The 17,536-nt window shown below is 44.2% G+C and overlaps 1 protein-coding gene across 1 annotated transcript in view; it reads right to left on the bottom strand.

Annotated features, from left to right (window-relative positions):
* LOC126548318 (retinol dehydrogenase 12-like) overlaps positions 1-17,536 on the bottom strand; it is a 43,974-nt gene that overhangs the window by 7,991 nt on the left and 18,447 nt on the right. Inside the window, exon 4 of the mRNA XM_050196464.2 lies at positions 5,900-6,094. Within this exon, the coding sequence (XP_050052421.1) occupies positions 5,900-6,094 (195 nt within the window). The remainder of the gene's footprint in view (positions 1-5,899; positions 6,095-17,536) is intronic.

The raw sequence follows: 17,536 nt of genomic DNA, 5'->3' as shown, positions 1-17,536 counted from the left end.
TCATAGACCTAATAAAGCGTCATGATATTAGCCGGGCAGCCGGGCGCGGGCGAGCGTCTCAGTGCGCGTTTTCTGCTACTCACTGAACATCGCAGACCGGGCGCCGTAGCAGAAATCTTCCTCGCGACTGCGCTTGCTGCATTCCCGAGTTGTAGCCGATGGCTGTCTGCCAGTTCTAAGTTTCGCGAGCCAAGCTTCACACAGCTTCTTGTCCTACAGCCATGTGTGAATAAGGCTGACATCTGGCTCCGTTACGTACGTCCGGCACTGCGGTGCCGAGCAGTAGCCTACCATGCTGCACGCCTCCAAAGGCAGCCACTACCTATTATAGTCCTTTCAAATGTTTTCGAGCAGACACCCAAGGCGGGAAAGCCTGACCACTTAATCAGAGTCGCAGTACAGGTGGGTCTTTAAATTTCGTTTTCAGCTCGCTTCGGCGCTTTCGAAGCAGCTGACGCGGCCGCTGTGTCCGCGTGAACCCTCATTCCACGTCACGCCGACTGTGGCGCCAGCTTTTCCAGTGGTGGAGCTCGCCCGCAATATCGCACTTTCACATGCGCTAAGCTAAGTATAGCAGGTCAGCAGTCGGGCACTCAAGTCTGTTGCCTTTAGCGTCCGCATACGACAGAGTCCTCGGCCAACCACGGCACCTCGGGGCAACCGGGTGCACGCGCCGCATTCCTTCTTTTTTTTTTTTTTTGATGGTGAGCACATCTAATGGGACGGCCAGAGCAAAATCTGCCACCGCGCGCAATCTCGGAGGCCATGACTAATCCTTATCTAGGTCGGTGCGAGCGTGCCTCTGGCTTGAGTGCGTATAACTATTTATGAGGCCTGCGTGCCTCCGACGGTTGTTGTGTGGATGGCTGTGCGGCAGCTGTCTCATGGTACGCGAATAAAATGTGTTATGTTTGAATAGGTTTTAATTGAGCTAGTTGCTTCATAGCTACGACTTGTTTTGAACGGCTGAACTGAAAAAAAAATACAAAGGAGTAAGGGATACAGGCAAAGACGTCGCTATGCTAACAACTGGATTTATTTTCGCGCTACGATAGACACGTATTCACCAGAAGATAGGTGGTTGCATGTAATGCAATCACCTATCTTTGGCACGAGTTACCATGAGTTGATTACTTTTACAGCATACAGAAGGTCAAAAATATGCACCTTTGTAAATTTTTTTTTAAAAGTGCCACCCTTATGTTGCTTTGTGACGTTTGAACCGTATTCATAAACAAAACGAATATTCGAGTCACCATAATTTTTCAGTTACTGTCCCGCACCATAAGCATAAATTCGCACAGACCTTTTTAAGTACAGCTTTCTTTCGTACAGTGTAGACCACTGCTGTTTGTTGCCTGGCTGTGTTCGCGAATTTTCACTTGATGAATTTCTGAAATATATGAACGTTCGTGCTTTGCACCTAGTTTTATTCCACCCCCCCCCCCCCCCCCCCCCTCTGCTGTGTCGTACTATACTGTCTTGTGCTTTTGCATTATTGCTCTCCTGCTATGGCCCCTATTTGGGTCGCAGTATATAAAAATAAATAAATAATCAAATAAATACATCGATGCGCGAACAAGAAAAAGAACTGTTCAGGGCACCTGCTAGCGTAATCACACAGGAGGTCGACATGTAATCTCTGTGTAGACAACATCTAAGCGTGGTGTAGCCCGTTTTGGACCCTAAATTTATCCAACGTTACAAATGCCAGACGAATTTAGAAACGCATAAATACACTCTATAACCCGCCGTGGTTGCTCAGTGGCTATGGTGTTGGGCTGCTGAGCACAAGGTCGCGGGATCGAATCCCGGCCACGGCGGCCGCATTTCGATGGGGGCGAAATGCGAAAACACCCGTGTACTTAGATTTAGGTGCACGTTAAAGAACACCAGGTGGTCGAAATTTCCGGAGTCCCTCACTACGGCGTGCCTCATAATCAGAAAGTGGTTTTGGCACGTAGAACCCCATAATTTAATTTTGCACTCTATAGTCTGCTACAACTTTAGAAGGCAGTGGAATTTGTCCCCCGAAGGCAGGTGCACATGGGCCTCCACCAATTGGCGGGCACTCTATACTGACGTCATGAGCCGGACGGCCGGTGACCCTGCCGATGGAGAACATGGCAGCGTGCCCTTCGAACTGGGCCGAGTCGCGTCAGCGGCTCTGTTTCTTTAGTCGCGGAGGAAATCGGCTGCCGCTATTTGGTCGTCTCGGTGAGGCCTCTCCGGCCTTCCTAAGTTGTACCCGACTATAGTCGTTTTCCACTTGTTCTCGCTTGAACACAATTTCGGACAGTGTGCGTGTTGTCTCAGTGCGGCATGCATTTTCCATTTGGGTGGAAGCTTCGCCACATGTGCTACCTTGGCAGTGCGTATATTCAGACAAAAGGCGGTCGCAGAAAGTTACCTCAAATCTCAGCGCAAGCGCACTCCGACGATGGGGACAAGTGTGCCAGGGGCTGTACAACAGATGGATGGATGAATGTTATGAGTGTCCCCTTTGGAACGGGATGGTGGGCTGCACCACGAAGCTCTTGTTATTTTATTGCCTAATGTCCTACCTATGTTTAAAAATAAATAAAGATAGAAAAAAAAACGATGAATTCCCATAACCAAACTTTCTGAACCCCTATTGTGAACTTTGTTTTTGTACGCCTCCGTTGTTTGTCGTTTCCCTACTTTTCTTCAACCAATTTTTCAATCGCATCTTACTAATCTCTACTGCGGACATGTTTAATTTCCCCCTACTCTTGCTGAACCCAAGTTCTTCAAGGTGTCCATTGGTGCCTAAATCGACAGCTGGGCAGATATTTTCCCATTGTAATAAAACATTCTCCATCGTTTCCCTAGCTTTACCGCAGCATGCATATGCTTCTTGTTCCTTCTTATATTGCTTTATAAGTGCGTGTTCTAAGGCATCCTGATCGTGCATCGAAAAGTAGTGAGCTTCCCTTTCACTTATCATAAATTCTTTCCCGATTTAGTTTTTTCCTCTGAAGTAGTTACTCATGGGAGGTTTCTTTTCCATTGCCGCCACCCATGAGATTATTTCAGCCTCTCTGACTTTCCGCTTGAGGTTCCTTGTTGCTGTGTTGCTCACCCTACAGGCTGCTACTTGCTGGTAAGTTTCCTAGTTCTTTTCCTCCACTGCGAATTAATGTTATTCTTGTACAGATACCCCAACACTCTCCCAGATCATTCATTTTCTTCCATATTCCTTAGTCATTCTTCATAATCAATTTTACTGCGAGCTTCCCTCACTTCAAAACTAGTCCAGCCCATATCACCCTGCACAACTTTATTCACAGTCTTCCCGTGAGCGCCCAATGCAAAGAGTTCCACTGACCTTTAATTGCCATCGAGTCCTGATTATACCCCTGATTTAAAACAAACAACCGCATTTACAAATGTAAGTCATGGAACCATTACACCTTTCCACATACCCCGGAGAACCTGGTACCTATTGTATCCCAATAGCGCTCTGTGCGTCATTATGACCGTATTTCTCTTCCCCTTTACTGTTATAGTTTTTTCCTGTGTTTCCATATATCTATTACCTTCGTTTATCCATATACCAAGCTGTTTATGTTATTTTAAGCGAGGTATTTGCTTGCCCTGTATTGTCTCTGTTGGCTGTTTTTATTGAGTACCATAACACTTGATTTTTTTAACGCTACATTTCAGACCTAACTTATCGCCTTCCTGTCCACAGATATTTCGCCTTCCTGTCCACAGCCAGACGTTGCAGATCACTTTGCTTGTTAGCTAGCAGCACAATGTCGTCCGCATAAAACAAACCTGGAAGCTGCTGCTTTACTATACTGTACGCGCCTGTTTGCAGGATATGAAAGATTAAACCCGATATTACTTCCCTCTAGCGCCCTCTCCATCCTCACCATGTACATCATAAACAGCAGTGGGGATAAAGGGCACCTCTGCCTCAGTCCCTTGTTGATATGAACTCTCTCCTCGCTCCTCATCCCTTCCCATTCAACGCAAACGGTATTGCCTTTGCAAATTTCTCTCAAAAGCTGCATACAATCGTCGCCCAAGCCTTCCCCTTGCAGAATACCCCACATAATGTTGCGATCTACGTTGTCATACGCTCTTGTAATGTCAAAAAGGCCACATATAACGGTCTCCTTTCTACTGTTGATATTTCAATACACTGAGTAAGAACAAATAAGTTGTCTTCCAAACGCCTACCTATTCTGAAGCCATTCTGAAGTTCTCCCAAAATGCTCTGATTCCCTGCCCATGCTTGCAGGTTTAACTTGATTGCCTGCATTGCTAACCTGTATATTACCGATGTAATGGTCAACGGTCTACACGAGTGAACTCTATCTTTCTCCCCCCCCCCCCCTTACCTTTATAAATTAAATTCATTCTACTTTGTTGCCAACTGTCTGGTATTCGTCTATCTTTTAGACTTTCTTCTGCTGCTTTCAACAGAGTTTCCTTACTTTTTGGACCAAGTTCATTAATCAGCCTAACGAGAACCTCGTCTAGCCCTGTGGCTGTACGCTTAGGAATTTTGTCTTCGTCTTTCTTCCAGTTGAAATTTGTCAGCACCAGCTCCTTTTCCATCTGGTTCTCTTTCACGCTCTTTTTTTTCCTCGACTATAACCTTGTCATTGCCTTGGAAAGATTCGGCTGTTATTTTTCGGATGTAATTTAATTCCACTTCCCCTTCCAGTTTGTTTCCGTCTTCGTCTAGGATTTGTTGTTATATGGTTGTTGCCTTCCTGCCCAATAATTTTATCTTGTTCGGTGCGGCCTTATTTTTCGCACGTATTTCTGATAACTAACGTTCATTTTCACCGTTTATCTTTGCTTGCACCAGTATTTGAATCATAGACTTTTTCTCCCGGTACATTTCCCATTTACTGGCTACTTCATCCTGCGGCAACTGCACCTTCTTTGCCTACCTGTGCTCTCGGGATGCTTTTTGTCGTTCGGCGATCACTTCTCGTATTTCCCTGTTCCACCAGCTTTTCGGTTTATTTTTTTTCCTTTCCAACGAACGTGTTGCTTTTATTTCCGTATTTGTGTCGTTATTACACTTAGAAGCTCACTATATTGCCACCCCTTGCTTTGCCATTTGCCAAGTTCTTCCTCAACTCTAGTGACTATATTTGCAATTTGTTCAGTGTTCAAGTTTGCACTGGCTATTTTGCGCTCCTTGCTCCCTTTTCCAACTGCATATCCCATTTTCAAAAAGATGCGTTTATGGTCACTCCCTATGCTGCTATCCTTTCTCGTCAATGACAATTTCTCTCAACTTATCTTGAATTCCTTCTGTCATCAGCCAAGAATCAATTTCCGATTTCCCAATTCCCACGTGGTCTACCCGTCACACTTAGGCCCTGTACTCACGACAACGTGGTTATGTTGCTCACAATGATCTAGCTTTGACTTCCCGTTGTTGTCGGTATAGCCGTCTAGATGATGGATATGGGCATTCATCTCACCTAACAGGATAATTTTGGCATCGTTCCCGAAACTCTTAATATCAACACTCATGCATTCCACTAACTCTTGATTCTTCCTTGTGCATTTATTTCCGGTCCACTAATAAGTTACGCCCAGCCAAGTTTTCTTTCCGCTCATTGTTCCTGACAACAATTTTCTTGTACAGCGCCCCCACATTGCTCGAATCAGCACATATCGCTCATACAGCGTCCACAGCGACGACGCGGCCTCGAATCGGCCTGCCGACGATCAGTTGCTCACTGGTCCTATCTCTGTCGTAAGATACAATCGCACGACCAAGCGTACAACCCGCCCTGCGACGGCACCGACAAGCGCATCCAGCGAGTGTTTCAGGACTCGTGCTGGACGCCACATTTTCGCCCGCTTGCGCAAAAGACGCCACGCGTTCATGCGGCTCTCGTACCGTGTATCTTGAGCTTGTGCGCCAGGTTTCTCGTGAAGCAGACCATGGCCATCTTGGAGTCGCTGTAGGCGAGCGTGGGCGTCACCCAGGGGTGCGTGCCCCTAGCACGTTCCTCTAGCCGCTGCGTGTGCCCCAGGTGGTGCAGGGATGACGTCAGGTTCACCACGCGGCTCGGGGCGCTTTTCTTGAGCAGGTCTGCGCGCGTCACGGGGCGTCAACTTCGCGCGCGCATACTCGGGCAAGCCGCCCGCAAGGCGCCGCACGTGATAGCTGACACTTGTTCTCGCATGCTCGCTAAATCCTCGATGGAAAAATTGAAGCCATTTCTGACTAGCTTGGTGCTACGTGCCTACAGATTGTACCTATACATTCACGCTGAAATGTGACCTGCGTCTGTACCGCCGTCAGCTCGTTAACTCATGTCGATTTGGCTGTTTCTCGCCTGCTAAACGGATTACCTGACTGTTTCTTTCTTAATTTTATTATTTTGCGCGTCATATCTAATTGCACATAGCTAGTTTCCGTATGTACGGCTGGCAAAGCTAGGTGAACAAAATCCTGCCATCTCAATGAAAGCCCACTGGTTGTTGTGTTGTGTGTGCATATTGTTGTGTGCCACTTCCTCTCCGCCAGCCGCCGTCTCCTGTGGCACCGTGATTGCACGCTGGAGGTCTATAAGCTCCGCCCAAATTCTAGTTCTGTTAAACTCTCAGGCTACCGTATTGTAATCGGTGCTAGTGTAATCGGTGCTAGGTGATTCCCTACGAAGCTTCATATCAAGAACTCTCGTCCGCTGACCCAGTTTCAGATTTAAATTCCGTACGACGAACACCGTCAGCTGGCGTCCTGTTACAGCTGTTCGAGCTCCGACCTTGTTCACAATTCTGTAAGTTGGCAGCCCTGCGAAGCCCCGTTGCCATCAAATTTCTCGCGCACAGGTCACACCCCTCGCTCAAGCACTATGCTTATGGATGGAATGCGCGTTGCAGCTGTGTCGCGTTGTGCGTTTCTTAAAACTTTTTTTCTTTTCTTTTATATTAACTCGTAAACGTTGCGCTGTCGCCGCTTCGTACTATAGAGCATCCTCTATAGAGCAATATCTAACGCAACTACTTGCTTCTGAGGTGCGCCAACCAAAGCGTAGTTAGTAATTTCGAAGCGGCTTACGCGGAGATAGCCAAATTACATCCTTTTTTTCGCGCTTTATTACAACTTCAGGAAAATGGCATTTGAACAGGAATTTTTTTATGGCGGCCGATCTTTACGAAGCAGACATGTTATACAACTGCGGAACGCCTCTTTTGTTACGTAATTAAAGTAGAGGTTGGCGCCTTCAATAGCTTCGGCTACGCCTTTTCGCAGGACAAGGAAGACTAAAACTACAATAAGACAAACATTTGCAAGGTTTCCTGCACGAGTAAGGAAAGGCACAGAAGGATCGGAAAACACGCGCATGAGGCAAGTTTTCTGTTTTTATTATTATTATTATTATTATTATTATTATTATTATTATTATTATTATTATTATTATTATTATTATTATTATTATTATTATTATTATTATTATTATTATTATTATTATTATTATTATTACTACTACTACTACTGCATGAAACTCTGCATACAAAAGTGGATTCTCTACTTTTTCTGAAGGCTGAGTTTACTAAGCTTTCCGTGAGTCTTAAGGCACTAGAGGATTCGGTCTCATTTGTGTCGAAGCAGTACGATTCAGTAGTGGAAAAAATAAACGCTAACAAAGAGCGAGAAACGCCCAGGGAGAAAACATTTTTCACTTGAAGGAAGTAGTCAGGGCCCAAGTGGTACAGCTTGAGCTTCTGCAGGATGTACAAAATGAGAACGAACAGTACAATAGGAAGGCTAACTTGGAAATTAAAGGCCTACCACTGGAGCAAGATTTAAACTTAAGGCATTTTTTATCATTTTTATCAGAGGTAGCCAACAAGCTAGAGCTATCTAGCTTTTTAAGCACTTATGCAGAGGCGGTGCATCGCGTGCCCAATAAACGTAAATGGATCCCTACAGTCCTGATAAGGTTCACTTCTGTAGCAGCGAAAAAACCTTAGTTTGAATCACGAGGAAAACTGTGGCGACTATACCAAGTTGTAAGTTCTTTTTCAACCATAACTTGACAAAAGCAAATCGTTCTTTGTTTTGGCGCGCAAAAACAATGTCTATAAGGCGAATGGATAGAAGTTCGCGTGGGTTAAAGGCGGCAGGATTTTTGTAAAGAAGGACTAAAGTGCGCCTTTTATCCGAATAGTCGGGCCAGCTAATATTACTGAGAATGTGTTGACAGCATGGCCTCTATTTTCTGTGCGCTTCGTGATTTTAGAAATTGAAAAGATGCGTTTGGCCGGAGGTCACGACATAATTTTACTCTCATTAATGTAAACATAAGAAGCCTCCAAATGGATTGGAATGAATTTAGAGAGATTGCGGAAGCGGCTAGCAATTACGTTGACACCTTTGTTCTAATTGAAATAAGCATACCACACGCATGTGCCGACATATTTACGCTGTCTGGTTATAGTTCACATTTTGTGACTCGACCCCGAGGGCGAGGAGGTGGTATAGTGATTTTTGTTTGTGACATAAATATTACATCTGGAGTAGATATTACATTCGTTTATGTGGAATGCGTGGCCATAAAAATAGATATTTCAAGTGCCGATTTAATCATTCTTGCATCAAATCGTCCACCATGTCACAGTGTGCGGCGATTTTTGGCAGAGCTCGATGAAATATGAGGCAAATGGAGTTCAGCTGTGCAGTTAAGCTTAGCTGGAGATTTGAACATAAATACGCTGTGCGTCACGTCAACTATTGTGTCCGATTACTTATCCGTTTTGTCTTCTTGTGGGTTGGAATTCATCATAAGTGGCTATGGTGGTGGGCTGCTGAGCCCGAGGTCGCGGGATCGAATCCCGGCCACGGCTGCTGCATTTCGATGGGGGCGAAATGCGAAAACACCCGTGTGCTTAGATTTAGGCGCACGTTAAAGAACCCCAGGTGGTCGAAAATTCTGGAGTCCTCCATGCACTACGGCGTGCCTCATAATTAGAAAGTGGTTTTGGAACGTAAAACCCCATAATTTGAGTTCATAATAACTCACCCGACTAGATAAGAGTGCTTGAATAACCGAATAGTAGCGTCCTGCATAGACGAATATTCCTTCGCTACTTGCCTCATAAGTCAGAGGTTAGACGACCACTATTTTGTAGCCTGCCACCTTTCGAAGCGTTCTGTAGCTCAAGAACACGAGTCGTGTTCTTCAGTCTTGGCTGGGAACACAGAAATAAATAAAATAGAAATTCAAATCACTAATACAAATGTGTACGACCAACGCATCTCTAATTTCGACTGGTCTGTGCTGATTGTTGGCAGTGCAGCCTATAAGGTATATAAAAAGTTTTGCAAAATAACTTAAACGCTTTGAGCGCCTTAGTACATAAACTGCAATCAAAAAGTGCACAAATAATAGTAGCTGACTTAAAGCCGATATTGCCAAGTGACCGCGGATCCGGATCTTGAGACTGAAATAATTAGAATAATAAGAATGGGCTGGGGTGCGTTTGGCAGGCATTCTCAGATCACGAATAGCAGGCTGCCATTATCCCTCAAGAGAAAAGTGTATAACTGCTGTGTCTTACCAGTAGTCACCTACGGGGCAAAAACCTGGAGCCTTACGAAAAGGGTTCTACTTAAATTGAGGACGACGCAACGAGCTATGGAAAGAAGAATGGTGGGTGTAACGTTGAAGGATAAGAAAAGAGCAGATTGGGTGAGGGAACAAACGCGAGTTAATGACATCTTAGTTGAAATCAAGAAAAAGAAATGGGCATGGGCAGGACATGTAATGAGGAGAGAAGATAAACGATGGTCATTAAGGGTTACGGACTGGATTCCAAGGGAAAGGAAGCGTAGCAGGGGGCGGCAGAAAGTTATGTGGGTGGATGAGATTAAGAAGTTTGCAGGGACAACATGGCCACAATTAGTGCATGACCGGGGTAGTTGGAGAAGTATGGGAGAGGCCTTTGCCCTGCAGTGGGCATAGCTAGGCTGGTGATGATGATGATGATAATAATAATAACAATAATAATGGCGATAATATACGTGGCATATCGTTTAGAGGTTGGCTCCGGAAGCGTTTCAAACGGGCTCCTAAAATCAGGGATTAAAAGCTGAATATTAAATGGCAAGAAACAGGGTAGTGGGCTTTTGCGAGTAGCAAGAAGACTGTACTTTTTTAATAAATTCAACCAATCGCACAGAAGTTCCGTGAGAACGTGGTCATTAATAAATATATAATCTTAAGAGAGGAAGTAACGTGCTTTCTGATCCCATTGACTCATTTGCAGATGGCAGAACAGTGGTAGTTAAAGCATTCAACCGTTTCTTTTCACGTGCTTCTGAAAACGCTTTATCTCGACAGGGAAATCATTGTACGTTGAATGATTCGGTGTTGGTGTCCGCTTTTTTGTAACTTATAAACGCCTGACCCAAAATAGATTATCTTTAGTTTTTAAGGCAAAATAAAGTACTAGAAATAGGTCGCATATCAGTAGGCACTCTGCAAAGAAATTTCGATGTGCTTTCAAACATCTTGATTTTTCTAATTAATGCCTCTTGAGAAAGCGCAGTAATTCCTAAGACTGTGAAATCGGCTATCGTTAAGCCGCTGTATAAAGAAGGTAGAAAACATAAGGTAGAAAATTATAGACCAACCTCAATTTTGCCGGTACTTTCCCAATACTCGGAACATTCCTGTACGAATGCATGACGTCTTTTTAAATTAAGTTTCAGATTTTGTCGCCCAAGCAGTTTGGTTCTGTTGCGAATTGAAGTATGCCCCACAGCGCTATTAGAATAATTCTCAGATGAAGTATATTCCGCATTTGAAAAGAACTTATTCACCTGTGCGCTATTTCTAGACAAAGGCAAAGCTTTTGATGCAGTGGACCATAACATTTTACTGGCGAAACTAATTTTGATGGGATTCAGAGGACGACTTCACAAAGTACTGCGAAACTGCATGTGTGGTATGTCGCAGATAGTTATGGCCGACAAGGAAACCGTCAGTATAGCATGCAATGGCTTGCAGCCTGTGTTCCCCAGGAATCGATATTATCACTTATATTGTTTAATATATTCATAAAATATCTGCCTTTAGTAATTTCTAAAGGCACTATCTATCAATATACAGACGATAGGGTAATTTTAATAAAACATATAAGTTATGAAAAAGCTTTGGGCGCCCTGCAAAATACAATACATAGTTTAATGCACTGGTTGGCGAAAGTTTGTATTGACGTAAATATCTATAAGACAGAGTTAATCTGTTTTATAATTCTCTTAAAGACCACTGCAATGAACATCCCAGTATACTTGCGTGATTAGCACTGTGTTTCATGTACATGCACCCCTGTTGAGTATGCAGACCGTGTGCGATATCTCGGTTTGCTTTTTAATAACAGCATGTCGTGACAGCATCATCTGCCCTATCTGTGGGGTAAACTTAGGAGTGTAGCTTGGTTGCTTTTTATTATAAAAGGCTTCACACCATTATTTGTAAAGAAAACCGTAGTGCATGCTCTCGCGTATAGGATATTACGATACGGAGTCATGCACTGCATTCGCGTTCTGCGCATTGCGATGGCAAACGAGAATTGACAGTTTATTGAAAAATATATTGTAAAGTGTTGCATTTGGATGTGGCCAGGTGTCAGATGGTAATTTCTTTTCGGCATTCGGTTTCCTTCATTCCACTCCTTATTCAAGCAAACTGCGGTTCTTCGTAATTTTTGAATGAGCAATCCAGAGAGAAATACGTAGCCCCGCCACTTCTGAGGGACAACACGCGTTTTAAAGTTCCTCGTTCATTAACTAGGTATGGTGATGCACGACGATGCGTCTATGTGCAAAAATGCTTAATGATCTGCCTGACAAATTTTTTGCCGTGCAGTCAAAAAAGAATTCAAAGAAATCGGCATCTTCTATTTGAGTTTTCAGTTGGTCTGTTGTGTGGGTATTTGTTCTAGTTTATGTAATTTGGTTACCTTGACCTGTATTTATATTTAAGCATGAAAAAATGTTCACTCGACGTTAGAATAGCATGTATTAGACTTATTTTTTTATTTTCTTAGCTTGCACAATGTTTTTGTCGGCACTGAGGTAGCGCCTGGACATACCCTGACCTTATCGTTGTCGCCTATGCTGCCGGGCCTAGTCACACAAACCATTCAGGCTTCGACAGGCCCACCTACCCTGTATTTCTTGTAGTGCTGCACAATAAAAATTATTATTATTATTATTATTATTATTATTATTATTATTATTATTATTATTATAGGGTCCAGAAAAAGTTTCTATGCGTATATATCATCACCGCTTTGCTAACACTATTATGTTGGCCTTACTTCGTTGCCGACGTAATCGCGCTGCGCTTCTGTTTCTTTTCAAACTCCTTCATGGTATCCTCACCTGCTCCGAACCCTTCAGTGGTGTCATGTTTCGTATTCCGCGCAAGATCACCAGAGAACATAGACCTTTCCATGTTCCTGGCTGTCATCACCAACACTCAAGCATCCACAGAATATTATAAGTCTTTATAACGCTTGTTATCATGATCTAGGTATTTTTCATTGCTAGCTTTCACCGTTCTTTTCCGAGCTTTGCGTTGTTTTGTCATAGTTTCACAATTGTTCAGCTGCCCTAGCTTCTCCTCCTTTTTCTTTTATATTTACCTTGCGCTTTGTTGTATGTAGACTCTTCCTTTCAAACTTGTTCTTCTTATTCATTCCTGTTTATTACTTATATTACCCGGCAGTATTTGTTTGTTCGTGTATTAATATATGCGTGCGCCAGCACTCAGGCCGTAGGACTATTCCTGGGCACGGTAAGTAAAGATTATTATTATTATTATTAATTTTATTATTATTATTATTATTATTATTATTATTATTATTATTATTATTATTATTATTATTATTATTATTATTATTCAAGAATTAGGCGTGGCTCTGCTATCGCAAGCACCAGAGGCCAGCGGAGCTGGGGCAGGGCAGTAAAGTGGTGCCGAACCGCACACTTAGTCTAACTTTTGCTGGGCTTCCCCCAGCTCAGAATTTCTTCACGATGTTCTGCGTAGTATCTCGCAGAATTCGATCGGCCGCGTTTGCGAGCTTCGGAACCTTTTCCACGCTCGCGAGGCCTTGCTCCAACTCTTTCAGCTCTCGCTTCAGGATCGGATCTCTGTCGACGCTTCCGTCCACGATCAGCTTGTCGACGGCGCTCCCGTCGAGCGGCTTCTTCTTCGGTAGTCCTCACGGTAGTCTTCGCCATTGCTAAGTAAACTCCACGTCACTTTTTTTTCCACTGCGAGAAGGAGGACCGCCGAAGCGAGCGCGCGGGTTTTTACCGCAGAGCAATGATGTCACACCACCTGTGTCCTCGCCACGCAGCTCCTCCCCCGCTAGGCTTCACCCACCCTCGCCGCGTCACTATGCTGCGCGATGCTATTTTTATACTCTGCTTTCACTCTCTCTCAGCTCTCTCTCTCAGCTTCGCGAACCTGCGGACGTCAAGAGAAACCCAGCAAGGTTCGAACAGCTCCACTGTAAAACCATGCTGCACGGGTGAGCTACCTCTGCCAGCACTCTGCTTCTGGCGAGGGACAGCGAGCTGTTTCGGCAAGCTTCACTCGACCCAGCAAGATAAACCGCCCACCGAGCCGGTCGGCTTCGCAGTCGCAAGCGCTACACCTACGCTTGTTCGCCGGTGAACTTCATCGCGTCGAGCTGCCTTCGGCGTGGCCCTCCTGGCAAAGTGATTACTTCACCCATCTTCCTGACGGCTCTCGAGTCGACGGCGATAAAACAGTTAGGGCACTCTTTACCTTACTTTGGAGGGTACAGTGGTATTGGCTGACATTTCGCTTAAATAACAGGTTCTCATATTGTTCCTTGCCAGCTTTTCAGTATTGTCAGAGATGTGTGACGACAACTGCATATAATGTCAAAAGCTATTGCCTAGTGACGGGAAAATGAAGACCTGTGCTGAACGCAAATTTTCTTACCATGTAGGTCAAGCTTGCTCAGGTATCGCGTCTAACACTTATGTTACCATGGGACAGCCGAAGCCTGACGCTTCGGTGTGCAAAGGTGCAGAGCGAGCATAAAACAGGGAGGCTACGCCTCTCAGTCAGATGTGACATATGTGACAGATGACAGAGAGTCAGATGTGGCAGCTCAAGGCGCTGTTGGCCCTAATCGACGAAATTAGGGACGTCAAAGGGAACTTGGAATCACTGCCGGCTCGTCATGCTTCGGTCGTTTCTCTGCTGCTGCGCGAAGCTGAATTTGCGAAGGTGTCGAAAACTCTCTCTGACCTCGAAGGTTCAATAACGGTTTTGTATAAATAGTACGACGTAACAAGAGAACCGTTGAAGTGTTCTGAGGCGGCCATGCTGGCTAGAGACAAAGAAATTCATGAACTGAAAACGACGGTTCATACACAGGGGACACTTTTGAAGCAGTTACCTCGACAACAAAATGAGTCGCAACAATACAGAAGAAAAAAACTTAGTAAGCCTTGTTTTGCCAGTGCAACGAAATGACCATCTTAAATCGAGTGAAGCTTGCCGAAGCTTGAGTGAAGGGTTGAGTGAAGCTTGCCGAAACAGCTCGCTGTCCTAGAGTGCTAGCAGAGGTAGCTCACCCGTGCGGCATGGTTTTACGGGGGAGCTGTTAGAACCTCGCTAGGTTTCTCTTCATGTCCGCAGCTTCGCGAAGCTGAGAGAGAGAGCTGAGAGAGAGTGAAAGCCGAGTATAAGAATAGCATCGCGCAGCATAGTGACGCGGCGAGAGTGGGTGAAGCCTAGCGGGGGAGGAGCGGGGCGGCGGGGACAGAGGTGGTGTGACGTCATCTTATATCTCGGCTATGTTGTCTTGGTGATAAGTCGGAACTGCGCCACTTCTCAAGCGGTGATGTCATCGCCATACACCGCCTCCCTGCGAGGTCCGAGTCGATTCCAACGGTCCTGGTCTGCTTTGCGACAGTAGGAATCAGGGAAAGCTGGTTTAAGACACCTGACAAACTTCGGTAGCTCTATGAAGCTAACTTGCTTACAAAGCTGTTTTTCAATAATAACTTTACCCAAGAGAGTCACCAGTTGTTTTGGCTTGCACGTTCTTGCAAGCCAAAAAGTTTGAGTTTGTCTGGGTGACGGGTGCCAAAGTCTTCGGAAACAAAGTATTAAACTTCGCCCCTTATTCGCGTGAAGTGTGAAGAGGATGTTTAGAAAATTGAAGGAACGAATTCGTAATGACTCTGAGTGTTCCAATTGAATTTACAAACTTTGTTACTTTCAAAGCCAACTTTGGCCCAAACTGCGGGATAGTCATTTCATTGGTTAATCTCAACATTCGCAGTTTGCGCAAGTATTGGGACGAATTTAAAGCTATTGCAGAGGATGCGGTTGGATTCGTTGATGTTTTTGTTGTCACTGAAATTAACGTTCCTTGTTCACGTATTGATTTTTGTGTGTGTGTGTGTTGAATGGTTACAGTGCTAGTTTCATGACGCGTTCGCGACGCCGAGGTAGTGAAATCGCTGTTTTTCTAAATGACCGGTATTCCTCGTCTCAATCTTGCTATAAATTTTACACATGCTGAATGCGTATCTTTAAGAATCCATGCTTCGTAACTTCCTCATAATCTGTTGGCCCTCTACCGCACGCCATCGCACAGCGTAGGCCGTTTTGTACTAGAAGCAGATGTTTTAGGCCAATTTACCTGATCCACTCTGTCGGCGTTTGGTTTGGAGATAACAATAACCATACCCTCGCGCTAAGAAATCGTTAATGGTAGAATGACGCATGGTTGTTTGGACCACATTGCTCTACGGGCTCTAAATGTGTGTGTGATTGTACAACGTATAGCTGACCACTATTTTACGGCATGCGGTTTTTCTCAGAGCACCACACCTTCTGAATCTCGCAATACCACACCAGGCACTCCAGCTAATAAATCACGGGTGAATGTAGTCGATCAGCGCAAGCTGGACGAACTAGTTCAACCATTTAATTGGTCATCGATTATAATCTCTGGTTGTGAAAGTGCAACTTGCCAAATAATTTTGTGATCAGATAAATAGTTTTAAAAACTTGTACGAAGGTTGTTATATGCAAGCGCAGAAAGAAGTACAACTGGTTAACCCCAGAACTCCTACAGGCAATGGCTGTTTGAAACGTATACTTTGGAAGCGGTTAAGGCGTACGAAAAAGAATTGTGCACTTCGAGCTGAATACACAGTTGCCACAAGCAAGGTGGTCGCAATAATGCGAAAAGCAAAACACGATACTTCCAACAACAGTTAAAATTATGTACTAAAAGCACAGCTAAAACGTGCTCACTGATTATTTCCTTTCGCGGGAAAAATGATGAAACCTCTTCCGTGGTCGATGTTTTTCCGTCTGATGCGGCGCGTACAGCGCTGGACGAACCTTATTTCTGGAATTGTAATTGCAAGATATGTTAATAAGGTTATTATTATTATTATTATTATTATTATTATTATTATTATTATTATTATTATTATTATTATTTTCTTGCACACCACACAACTGTGCTGAAAAAGGAGACGGGCCGCGTAATATCCCTGACTAATGACTGTAAACCATTGCCTCAACGCGGAAATAAACAGAAAGTTTGCAAAATACCACGAGCTAGAGATGACAAGTACACAAGCGCTCAAAGCTCGCTATCAATTTCGGAGATAGAACATGCACTTAATAAAGTATCCTACAGAAAGGGTGTTTTTGTTTGTGTTTTGCAGGCTTCTTTCAGGCTTGGAATATGTATGCAGCGCGCAATGAGCAACTGCAAGCTGGAACAAGAATTTTTCAGGATGGTCTAGATTTTTTTTTCTTTGGCAATTTGTCTCTGAATATAATATCTGAGAGGTTAAGTAATTAAGAATAATTAATTACGTATTTAGGCGACATACAAAAAAAGTCTGACTTGCTCCAAGCAATGGCAGACAACATTGGCTTGGTTCTATCCAGATACGTCGCACTCGCATACTTTCAAACTATCGCACAAGTTGCGTGGGACACCCTGTAGGGGTCAATATGTGTTATACCCATTACTCCTTCTAACTCTCTATATGCGCTTTTTGCAGCCACGTGCGAACTAGAAGACACGACGCAACTTTTCAAACGCTCAAAAAGAACTGCTTTTAACAAACGCTTAATCTTCATGCTAAAGGTGATGCTTATCTTGGGTACACACAACTTGTGGGAGAGGACTATAAACTACAAAACGCTGGGTGTGTCGGCATAAAGAAAGGCACGAGCGCATACTAACGACTGGAGTTTATTGACAAAAGCGAGAACATATATTACATTGCACACACATCTGTAAAACAAAATAAAGAATAAGCGGTCAAGTTATTAACTTGTCCAGCGTCGCCAGGCCTGCGAATAAAGAAAGATTCGGCGATCTCCCGTGCAGTCTTACCTTCGCGACTCGACCAGATATTCCTAAATGACATGCAACGGCTTGCATTTGCACTCTTTGCAGTGTAGGGATAAATGAGAAGATGGCTGCGCTTTCAAGG

This window comes from Dermacentor andersoni, chromosome 1 (assembly GCF_023375885.2).
Source record: "Dermacentor andersoni chromosome 1, qqDerAnde1_hic_scaffold, whole genome shotgun sequence".
In the NCBI taxonomy this organism is placed as follows: Eukaryota; Metazoa; Arthropoda; class Arachnida; order Ixodida; family Ixodidae; genus Dermacentor; species Dermacentor andersoni.
Note: the sequence above shows the minus strand (reverse complement) of the source record. Positions and strands in the feature narration are given on the sequence as shown.